Below are 12592 nucleotides of genomic sequence, written 5' to 3' on the forward strand. Positions count from 1 at the left end.
ACATGCAGCTTCTTCAGCCTCGTGGACGCTGTCACACAGGAGGGTCCTGTGCCAAGTAAAATAAACAGAAGCAGCAGGAGAAGTGACGCTTGTCACCTGTGCAGTCTTCAGTCTTCGAAGGTTAAAAAGGCTTATACTGCTTCTCAGCACAGTCTTTATGTAAATATTACATACAGTAGTGATTAAGAGAATTTTCTGAGAACATAACGCGACTAGGCCACATCTGATCAGCTTCATTCTTCATCTGTGCAAACCTGGGAGGAAGAAAAAAGACAGATGAAGCCTCCTCACACCGTGTCTAAGCCTTGCTTGCAGCTAAGTCACACTCTAAGCTTGAGGTTTAAGCACTGGGACTGACACAGCTTAAATGCAAGGAGCAATGCCAGTGCCCAGTCACTGCTCTAAAGTTTGGCCTATGAATTAACCGCTGAGAATATTTTTCAAAATGTATCTGTACAGTCTCAAGCCATTATAAATTGTTTAGACCCTTTATAACTAAGAAATAAATTTTTATTCAATTACACATCCCCAATATCTACATAGGAAATCCAGTGGTTTGTTCCTTAATTTCCCTCACCCAGGAATAATGGTCCTCCCCACGCTCTTGCACCTCCCTTTATCAGGAGCTGCTCTGTTATTTTCTCCAGGGTTCCATTCTCCCTCCATTTCTCCTCGATGTACTCTTTCAGCAACATTTCTGTGTCCTAATCTATATCCCTAGCTCAATTCTCTCTCTTGAATACCAGCCCAAAATATCTAAATTCCCACCTAAAAGCCCACAGCAGATGTTCCAAACGTATCTCAGATTCCATAGCTCAACCAGCTGTCTTCTTTACTCACCTATTTTGGTGAACGGAATCTCTATAACCCAGTGACTCAAGCCAGGAACCTGGGAGCCATCCTGGACTCTCCCTCACTCGCCTTTCAGATCCAGTGATTCAGTCTAGTTATTCTAACTCCTAAATATTGTGTAAAACTCACCCCTCACTTTCCCTTCCCAATAACTTGCCTCTCACTTCCAGTGCAAACCTTCTAAAACACTAATTAAATCATGCCATTACCATCACAATAAAATTGAAATTCCTCCATGTGGCTCCAGCTTACTCTTCCAGCCCTATCTTTTGCCATTTCTCGTATTTTGTGTTGTGTTCCATCAGTTATCTGCCTATCTATATTTCCTTGAGTGTTCTGTTCTCTCATGAGTGGGCCTGTCCACGTCTCTTTCTTCTTGTCTGGCATACCTTTATGCCCATTCCGGACCTGGCTAAACCCTCCCAATCTTCCTTCCAAACAGACTCTACACCCTCAAGAGTGGAAACTATGCCTTTTATCAGGTCCCATTTAAATGCCATTTAACTGTCCCAAAGGCTCCTCAAAATTAACTTATCCAAAACGGAACCAGTAGGAGAACTTCAATAAGCATTTTCTGAGTGAAAATATACATACAAAAACCCCTGGCAGAATACATTTAGTTCCTTTCCATTTCATACATATAAAAATGTATTTGTGTGTGTGTGTACAATAGTAATGTATACACACACACATAACATATATATTTTTACTTATATTTAAGTTTCCAAACTCCCTTAAGCGCAAGGTGCAAAAAAGAACTCAAATAGTTAAGCATGAAAAGGCTAGACAGCAATTGGCCAAACCTTGACAAATGAATGGTCGAGGAGCTGGCTGGCTGTCCATCTCATCTTTGGATCACTTTCAAGGCAGTGAGAAAGGAAGTCCTTTCCTTCAGGACTTAATCTTTCAGGGATTGGCGGCTTATGTCCCATTCCCACTTTATACATAATTTGAAAGTTGTGTTCGTATTCATGCCAAGGCCTCTAAAAAGACAGATAAAAATCACGTTTTAATAGGACATGACCATAAAAAATTGCAAATACCCAATCTCTTTTTAGGTATCTCAATATTAATATATAATAGGGGTCAGCAAACTTTTTCTTAAAGGGCCAGAAAGTAAATATTTTAGGCTTGCGAACTATATGCATATGGTCCCTGTTATAAATATTCAATTCTCCCACTATAGCATGAAAGCAGCTATACACAATCAATAACTGAATAAGCATGGCTATTTTCCAATAAAACTTTATTTACAGAAACAGGTGGCTGGCATGGTTTGTCTAACCCATCTGGGACATTCTATGAGTCCAGCATCATCTAGAAGCCATCATCATGTAAATAAAAAATGGAAAATATAACATGCTATAAATGTGTTAATAAAACATATAAAAGTCAACTATTGCCTCATGGAGATGTTTAATATGCTACCATTCTTATTGAAAAATGAGCAAATTCTATTAATGGAAAGCTCAGCATCTTTTATTATGGTCACAGAAAAAATGAGATTCATTAGAGAAAGAGCTAAATTTGTATAGCTGTCTAATGTATGTATCATTATTTAGTCATTGCAATATGTATTCTTCAATGTGAGACCTTGTTCTCTCTCTGATGTATGGCTTGACTGAAATAATACCGGTATCATGATCATCTTTCTATTTTAATATTAATAGGAATAACATTAGCTAACACTTATTGAGCCCTTATGTGCAATCTTTTTCAGCAGTTGCGTGGTATAGTCACATAAATACTTAATTAAACTAATTGCCTATTAATGAACACTTGGGATGTTGCTAACGTTTTGCTTTATAAATAACACACACACAATGTACATGCATATCTTTACAGATTTGTACAAATGTTCAATAGTATCTTCCTCAGAAGGTAAATTTTCAGAAGTCAAAATTTCTTAGTTTAGGGGCTATACACATATAAAATTTTGAGAGACTGGAAATTTTTCTCCAGAGCAGTTCTACCATATTGAGAATCTGCCCACAATATATGTCTGTTCCCCCATATCTGCTCTAACATCTAAAGATTGGTGGCATCAATCTTTAAAAATGTCAACCATATGCTAAGCTAAAAAATGAAACATCATTTTTAAGTGTACAATTTTGATTATAAGTAAGGTTGACCATCTTTTCATGTTTCTTTTTGTAATTGTCTGCTTCTCTGAGTCTTAATTTGAGCTTTATGCTTTTAAAAATTCACTCATAAGAGTTCTCTACATGATATATCTTAAAAATATTTGTCTCCAAGTTTGTCATTTGTCTTAACTTGATTGTATCTTTTTTGACAGGTCACATTTTTTATCTGTAGTCATGTTCTCTATTTAGCAGAAAATGTGTCCAGAGTATTTAATGAATAATAAATACCACGACAACTGTTCTGTTTAATGTAAATTACCCTTATTAAGTTTCTCATTCTGCTTACCTTCCCAGTTACCATTTCTATTACCACAAAGCCCAGACTCCAGATATCTACAGCACGTCCATGGCCTTCTCCTTTAGCACGGGTAATAACTTCAGGAGCCATGTATGCTTTAAAATTCATAGAGGTGGTAAAATTAAGGTCATGAATATAGCATCATGTATTAATAGAGTCAATTAATAAATTAATATTTCATAATATTCTACAAAGAAGAAAATTTATTTACTTAGCTTTCACTAAGTTAGGAATATCAAAAAGCTGGAAATAGATAATTCAGATCAATTTGCTAAATGGATTATTTAGGGGCAAATTTTCAGATAAATTGCATTAACAATGAAATACGAAATCCTGCAAAGGAGGATGTAAAATTATGACACTAAATGATCAAGACAAACACTCATCAATTAACCATAATTTTGTTCTGAATAGAATAATTTTAATAAACGCAATGCAAACAACAAAAATAGTTTTTCAAGGGGAAAAAGAGCCTTTTCCTTCCCTTTACAGGAATAATTTACTTTACCAATCTGAACAGCAGGTTTTGGGTGTGAGCCTACGTGGAGAGGGAGTAGTTGTTCTCATGATTACAAAATCACACCTGCTTCCCAAGTCTCTACAGGCAGAGTGGAAGGGAAGTCTCGGTTCGCTAGCAGCTGCAATAGGGTACAGTGCCTACCTGCTGTCCCCAGTGTGCTATCCACCTCACTGGGCATGGTCTGTGCATTGTTCTTTTTTTTTTTTTTTTTTTTTTTTTTACTTTTGCATTATTTTATTATATGATATAAGAGTTATAAAAAGAAATAAAGAACAAGAAGCAATAGTCCTCCTTACAGAATAATCTAGAACAGGAGACAGGGTACTTGCCAACAGGTTCATTAACCAGAGTCAATTATGCAATGTGGCAGAAGGCGAAACAAATATATTCAGAGTTTTGCTGGTGGTTCCAGTTTTCTATTACTGTATAATAAGTCATCCCAAAACCAGTGGTGCAAAACAACCATTTCATTATTTCCTCTCATGAGGCTGAGGGTTGACTGGTCTCAGCCAGGTGGTTCCCATTTGGGGTCATTCCCCTGGTGGCTGGTGCTGGAATCATTTGAAGGCTGCCTTACTCACATGTCTGGTGCCTGGGCTGGGAAGACTCAATCATCTGGGCCTCTTCTATCTCCTTGTGGTCTCTCCATGTGGTCTCTCTAGCATGGTGGCTTCAGGGTAAGTGGTCTCCTTACATGGCAGCTCAGGACTCAAGGCACATGTCCTGAGAATTAACCAGATGGAAGCTGTACCACCTTTTATTTTCCAGCTTCAGGGTCATAATGTCACTTCTGCCATATTCAATCACAAAGATCCACCTTGGTTCAAGGGGATAGACTATACTTCTTCTTGGGAGGAGTGTCAAAGAATTAGTGAACACATTTTTAAACTACCACGGTCTTCCCTCAGGTCATAAAGTATTGACATTCTGCCCACATCCAAAATATATCCACTCCTTCCAAATACCTTCCAAATTTATCACCCATTAAGACAGCAGGCCCAGGCTTGAGGTCCAGGATTTCATCAACTAAATCAGGTCCAGATGTGTTTAAAGATCCTTATGGGTGTGGTCCTGTAAGCACAGCTCCTCAAGACCATTCCTCTAGGTCTGAAAGTCTAAAGAGACAAATTATCTGTCTCCCCTACCCCCACCCTACATGGTGGGGTGGTCACAGGATAACCACTGTAGACAGTCCCATTCAAAAAGGTGGAAAACTAGAGGCACACAACTGTCACTTGTCCAGAGGAATTCTGAAATTTAGCTGGGCACATGTTGCCAATTCCTTGATTTGTGTTCAGTCCTACTGAATCATTTTCAGCTCTTGGCTCTGGCCTCTGGGCAATTAGTTTACCCTCTGAATTACCATTCCTATTCCATAAAATATGGCCATGTTTAAATTTGAGTAGTTTGAAGAACCTGCTTCCTGCCTGTAAAAGTTCAGGGACCCAAAGTCCTCTTTTCATTTTTTTTTTTTTTCCATTATCAAATCACTTTATTTTTATTATTTTTTTTAATTTTCATTTTATTGAGATATATTCACATACCACGCAGTAATACAAAACAAATCGTACTTTCGATTGTTTACAGTACCATTACATAGTGGTACATTCATCACCCAAATCAATCCCTGACACCTTCTTTAGCACACACACAAAAATAACAAGAATAATATTTAGAGTGAAAAAGAGCAATTGAAGTAAAAAAGAACACTGGGTACCTTTGTCTGTTTGTTTCATTCCTCTATTTTTCTACTCATCCATCCATAAACTAGACAAAGTGGAGTATGGTCCTTATGGCTTTCCCAATCCCCTTGTCACCCCTCATAAGCTACATTTTTATACAACTGTCTTCGAGATTCATGGGTTCTGGGTTGTAGTTTGATAGTTTCAGGTATCCACCACCAGCTACCCCAATTCTTTGGAACCTAAAAAGGGTTGTCTAAAGTGTGCGTAAGAGTGCCCACCAGAGTGACCTCTCGGCTCCTTTTGGAATCTCTCTGCCACTGAAGCTTATTTCATTTCCTTTCACAACCCCCTTTTGGTCAAGAAGATGTTCTCCGTCCCACGATGCCGGGTCTACATATCCCCGGGAGTCATATTCCACGTTGCCAGGGAGATTCACTCTCCTGGGTGTCTGATCCCACGTAGGGGGGAGAGCAGTGATTTCACCTTTCAAGTTGGCTTAGCCAGAGAGAGAGGGCCACATCTGAGCAACAAAGAGGCATTCGGGAGGAGGCTCTTAGGCACAACCACAGGGAGGCCTAGCCTCTCCTTTGCAGCAACCATCTTCCCAAGGGTAAAACCTGTGGTAGAGGGCTCAACCCATTAAACCACCAGTCCCCTATGTCTGTGGTCATGTTAGCAACCATGGAGGTGGGGTAGGCCAATACCCCTGCATTCTCCACAGGCTCCTCAAGGAGGCAATACGTCTTTTTTTTTTCCCTTGTTTTTCTTTTCTTTTTTTTTTTTTTTTTAACTTTCCCTTCTTTTTTAAATCAACTGTATGAAAAAAAAAGTTAAAAAGAAAACAAACATACAATAAAAGAACATTTCAAAGAGACCATAACAAGGGAGTAAGAAAAAGACAACTAACCTAAGATAACTGCTTAACTTCCAACATGTTCCTACTTTACCCCAAGAAAGTTACCTAATATAGCAACATTTCTGTGAACTTGCTCCTACTATATCCATCAGAAATCAACAGACCATAGTCATTCCTGGGCATCCCGAGAACGCCAAACAGCCCATCTGCTCTTCTTGGATTATTGTTCCCCCTTCCTTAATTGCTCTCTACTGCTAGTTCCCCTACATTCTACATTATAAACCATTTGTTTTACATTTTTCAAAGTTCACATTAGTGGTAGCATATAATATTTCTCTTTTTGTGCCTGGCTTATTTCGCTCAGCATTATGTCTTCAAGGTTCATCCATGTTGTCATATGTTTCACGAGATCGTTCCTTCTTACTGCCGCGTAGTATTCTATCGTGTGTATATACCACATTTTATTTATCCACTCATCTGTTGAAGGACATTTGGGTTGTTTCCATCTCTTGGCAATTGTGAATAATGCTGCTATGAACATTGGCGTGCAGATATCTGTTCGTGTCACTGCTTTCCGATCTTCAGGGTATATACCGAGAAGTGCAATCGCTGGATCGAATGGTAACTCTATTTCTAGTTTTCTAAGGAACTGCCAGACTGACTTCCAGAGTGGCTGAACCATTATACAGTCCCACCAACAATGAATAAGAGTTCCAATTTCTCCACATCCCCTCCAGCATTTGTAGTTTCCTGTTTGTTTAATGGCAGCCATTCTAACCGGTGTTAGATGGTATCTCATTGTGGTCTTAATTTGCATCTCTCTAATAGCTAGTGAAGCTGAACATTTTTTCATGTGTTTCTTGGCCATTTGTATTTCCTCTTCAGAGAACTGTCTTTTCATATCTTTTGCCCATTTTATAATTGGGCCGACTGTACTATTGTCATTGAGTTGCAGGATTTCTTTATATATGCAAGATATCAGTCTTTTGTCAGATACATGGTTTCCAAAAATTTTTTCCCATTGAGTTGGCTGCCTCTTTACCTTTTTGAGAAATTCCTTTGAGGTGCAGAAACTTCTAAGCTTGAGGAGTTCCCATTTATCTATTTTCTCTTTTGTTGCTTGTGCTTTGGGTGTAAAGTCTAGGAAGTGGCCACCTAATACAAGGTCTTGAAGATGTTTTCCTACATTATCTTCTAGGAGTTTTATGGTACTTTCTTTTATATTGAGATCTTTGGTCCATTTTGAGTTAATTTCTGTGTAGGGGGTGAGGTAGGGGTCTTCTTTCATTCTTTTGGATATGGATACACAACTCTCCCAGCCCCATTTGTTGAAAAGACCATTATGACTCAGTTCAGTGACTTTGGGGGCCTTATCAAAGATCAGTCGGCCATAGATCTGAGAGTCTATCTCCGAATTCTCAATTCGATTCCATTGATCTATATGTCTATCTTTGTGCCAGTACCATGCTGCCCGGCAACTGTGGCTTTATAATAAGCTTCAAAGTCAGGGAGTGTAAGTCCTCCCACTTCGTTTTTCTTTTTTAGAGTGTCTTTAGCAATTCGAGGCATCTTCCCTTTCCAAATAAATTTGATAACTAGCTTTTCCAAGTCTGCAAAGTAGGTTGTTGGAATTTTGATTGGGATTGCATTGAATCTGTAGATGAGTTTGGGTAGAATTGACATCTTAATGACATTTAGTCTTCCTATCCATGAACATGGAATATTTTTCCATCTTTTAAGGTCCCCTTCTATTTCTTTTAGTAGAGTTACGTAGTTTTCTTTGTATAGGTCTTTTACATCTTTGGTTAAGTTTATTTCCTAGGTACTTGATTTTTTTAGTTGCTATTGAAAATGGTATCTTTTTCTTGAGTGTCTCTTCAGTTTGTTCATTTCTAGCATATAGAAATATTACTGACTTATGTTCATTAACCTTGTATCCCACTACTTTGCTAAATTTCTTTATTAGCTCTAGTAGCTGTATCGTCGATTTCTCAGGGTTTTCTAGATATAAGATCATATCATCTGCAAACAATGACAGTTTTACTTCTTCTTTTCCAATTTGGATGCCTTTTATTTCTTTGTCTTGCCAGATTGCCCTGGCTAGCACTTCCAGCACAATGTTGAATAACAGTGGTGACAGCGGGCATCCTTGTCTTGTTCCTGATCTTAGAGGGAAGGCTTTCAGTCTCTCACCATTGAGTACTATGCTGGCTGTGGGTTTTTCATATATGCTCTTTATCATGTTGAGGAAGTTTCCTTCCATTCCTACCTTTTGAAGTGTTTTTATCAAAAAGGGCTGTTGGGTTTTGTCAAATGCTTTTTCAGCATCTATTGAGATGATCAATTGATTTTTCCCTTTTGACTTGTTAATGTGTTGTAATACATTGATTGATTTTCTTATGTTGAACCATCCTTGCATGCCTGGAATGAACCCCATTTGGTCATGGTGTATGATTTTTTTAATGAGTCTTTGGATTCGATTTGCAAGTATTTTGTTGAGGATTTTTGCATCTGTATTCATTAGGGAGATTGGCCGGTAGTTTTCCTTTTTTGTAGCATCTTTGCCTGGCTTTGGTATTAGATTGATGTTAGCTTCATAAAATGAGTTAGGTAGTGTTCCATTTTCTTCAATGTTTTGAAAGAGTTTGAGTAAGATTGGTGTCAGTTCTTTCTGGAAAGTTTTGTAGAATTCCCCTGTGAAGCCATCTGGCCCTGGGCATTTATCTGTGGGAAGATTTTTGATGACTGATTGGATCTCTTTGCTTGTGATGGGTTGGTTGAGGTCTTCTATTTCTTCTCTGGTCAGTCTAGGTTGTTCATATGTTTCCAGGAAATTGTCCATTTCCTCTACATTATCCAGTTTGTTGCCATACAGTTGTTCATAGTATCCTCTTATAATTTTTTTAATTTCTTCAGGATCTGCAGTTATGTCACCTTTTTCATTCATTATTTTGTTTATATGGGTCTTCTCTCTTTTTGATTTTGTCAGTCTAGCTAGGGGCTTGTCAATCTTGTTGATCTTCTCAAAGAACCAACTTTTGGTGATATTTATCCTCTCTATTGTTTTTTTGTTCTCTATGTCATTTATTTCTGCTTTAATCCTTGTTATTTCTTTTCTTCTGCTTGGTTTAGGATTGGTTTGCTGTTCATTTTCTAGCTTCTTCAGTTGATCCATTAGTTCTTTGATTTTGGCTCTTTCTTCCTTTTTAATATATGCGTTTAGTGCTATAAATTTCCCCCTTAGCACTGCTTTTGCTGCATCCCATAGGTTTTGGTATGTTGTGTTCTCATTTTCATTCGTCTCTATATATTTAGCAATTTCTCTTGCTATTTCTTCTTTAACCCACTGATTGTTTAGGAGTGTGTTGTTTAACCTCCAGGTATTTGTGAATTTTCTAAGTCTCTGATGGTTATTGACTTCTAATTGTATTCCATTGTGGTCAGAGAATGTGCTTTGAATAATTTCAATCTTTTTAAATTTATTGAGGCTTGTTTTATGTCCCAGCATATGATCTATTCTGGAGAAAGTTCCATGAGCACTAGAAAAGTATGTGTATCCTGGTGATTTGGGATGTAATGTCCTGTATATGTCTGTTAAATCTAATTCATTTATCAGATTGTTTAGGTTTTCAATTTCCTTATTAGTCTTGTGTCTGATTGATCTATCTATAGGAGAGAGTGATGTCTTGAAGTCTCCCACAATTATTGTGGAAACATCAATTGCTTCCTTAAGTTTTGCTAGTGTTTCTCTCATGTATTTTGTGGCACCTTGATTGGGTGCATAGACATTTGCGATTGTTATTTCTTTTTGCTGAATTGCCCCTTTTATTAGTATGTAGTGGCCTTCTTTGTCTCTCAAAACATCCCTGCATTTGAAGTCTATTTTATCTGAGATTAATATTGCTACACCTGCTTTCTTTTGGCTGTGGCTTGCATGAAATATTTCTTTCCATCCTTTCACTTTCAGTTTCTTTGTGTCCCTGTGTCTAAGATGAGTCTCTTGTATGCAACATATTGATGGTTCATTTTTTTTGATCCATTCTGCGAATCTATATCTTTTAATTGGGGAGTTTAATCCATTTACATTCAACATTATAACTGTGAAGGCATTTCTTGAATCAGCCATCTTATCCTTTGGTTTATGTTTGTCATATTTTTCCCCTCTGTCTATTAATATCCTTTATTGTACCCATACCGAATCTCTTTAGTACTGAACCTTTCTCCAGGTCTCTCTGTCCTTTCTTTGTTTCTCTGTCTGTAGGGCTCCCTTTAGTATCTCCAGAAGGGCAGGTCTCTTGTTAGCAAATTCTCTCAGCATTTGTTTGTCTGTGAAAAATTTAAGCTCTCCCTCAAATTTGAAGGAGAGCTTTGTTGGATAAAGTATTCTTGGCTGGAATTTTTTCTCACTCAGAATTTTAAATATATCGTGCCACTGCCTTCTCGCCTCCATGGTGGCTGCCGAGTAGTCACTACTTAGTCTTATGCTGTTTCCTTTGTATGTGGTGAATTGCTTTTCTTTTGCTGCTTTCAGAACTTGCTCCTTCTCTTCTGTGTTTGACAGTGTGATCAGTATATGTCTTGGAGTGGGTTTATTTGGATTTATTCTATTTGGGGTTCACTGAACATTTATGATTTGTGTATTTATGCTGTTTAGAATATTTGGGAAGTTTTCCCCAACAATTTCTTTGAATACTCTTCCTAGACCTTTACCCTTTTCTTCCCCTTCTGGGACACCAATGAGTCTTATATTTGGACATTTCATATTATCTATCATATCCCTGAGGTCCATTTCGATTTTTTCAATTTTTTTCCCCATTCTTTCTTTCATGCTTTCATTTTCCATTCTGTCATCTTCCAGGTCACTGATTCGTTGTTCAACTTCCTCTAGTCTTGTACTATGAGTGTCCAGAATCTTTTTAATTTGGTCAACAGTTTCTTTAATTTCCATAAGATCATCCATTTTTTTATTTAGTCTTGCAATGTCTTCTTTATGCTCTTCTAGGGTCTTCTTGATTTCCTTTGTATCCCGTACTATGGTCTCATTGTTCATCTTTAGTTCTTTGAGTAGCTGCTCTAGGTTCTGTGTCTCTTTTGATCTTTTGATTTGGGTGCTTGGTCTTGGGTTATCGATATCGTCTGGTTTTTTCATATGCTTTATAATTTTCTGTTGTTTTTGGCCTTGTGGCATTTGCTGAACTTGATAGGGTTCTTTTCGGATTTGTAGACCAATTGAAGTCCTTATCTCTAATTTATCAGATCTACAGCTTCGTGGAGTACACTTTCTCTAACTAACCAGCAGGTGGCGTCCACGAGCCACCTGTTCTACACAAGCCAGTTCTCCCCTGCTTAGCCTTTGTGGTGAGTGGGGGAGTGACTCTTGTGGGGTCCAATTGGTGTACCAAGCTTGCGTGTGTTGTTGGTGTTGCCCACCCTGTATATGGGGCGTGTTTCTGGGCAGTCAGGGAGGGGGGGGGGTGGCTCTAACAATCAAATCTCCCTGGTGATCCTAGAGTTTTAAAGCTGCTGCAATAGTCTAATCCTTCAGTTCAGTCCTGCCACAGTTTGTCTCTGCCACTGACCCACAAGTCCTTGGTATTGGCGTATGGCTCCTGAGACTTGCAAGTGGGCCCCTCTTCCAGGCTGTGCACCCCGGGTCCTCTGTTGAGGGATGACTGTGCTATGTCACAGGTGAGTGCCGTCACCCCAGGGCAGTTCTGGGCTGCTGGGCTGTGTAGGGAGGCTCCCAGTCTGCTGAAATGATGGCTGAATGGGGCTTTGTTAATTCACACTGCTCTACCTTCCCAACTCTGGGACAATCAGCTGAGGTTGCAGGGAAGGCTAACGTCCATGCCCAGTTTTGTGGTGTGTGCCTGTTATTTGAAGCACTTCCGTCACACTGGGTTGTCTGGGGCAGTTCTGGGCTATGGAACTGGCGATGGGCAGGAGTGTTTCCTGTCCACCAGGATGATGGCTCTGAGCAGACACCCTCCTTTTCTTGGGAAGTTGTGGTGTTTAGTGAATTTTCTCAGCCACTGGATTATTGCCTTTTGTCTCAGAGCTCTCCTAGTTCTGCTCTTGACTTGACCTGCCCAAATAGTAAGTCTTTGAAGCTTTCTGTATTGGGCTTCTTAGAGGAATTGTTTTAGAAAAAGAAAAAAGGATTTAAAAAAAAAAAAAAAAAAAAAAAAGGGCCCTCCTCAGAGATCTAATGGGTTATTGAAATGCTAAGAGACAAAG

At 38.7% G+C, this 12592-nt stretch overlaps 1 protein-coding gene across 1 annotated transcript in view; it reads right to left on the reverse strand.

Annotated features, from left to right (window-relative positions):
- Positions 1-1821: 1821 nt before the first annotated feature.
- The window catches only part of LOC119519960 (mitogen-activated protein kinase kinase kinase 4-like), a 73417-nt gene continuing 62646 nt past the window's right edge, over positions 1822-12592 (reverse strand). Inside the window, exon 22 of the mRNA XM_037817678.1 lies at positions 1822-1835. Within this exon, the coding sequence (XP_037673606.1) occupies positions 1822-1835 (14 nt within the window). The remainder of the gene's footprint in view (positions 1836-12592) is intronic.

This window comes from Choloepus didactylus, chromosome 24 (genome assembly GCF_015220235.1).
Source record: "Choloepus didactylus isolate mChoDid1 chromosome 24, mChoDid1.pri, whole genome shotgun sequence".
Taxonomy (NCBI): Eukaryota; Metazoa; Chordata; class Mammalia; order Pilosa; family Megalonychidae; genus Choloepus; species Choloepus didactylus.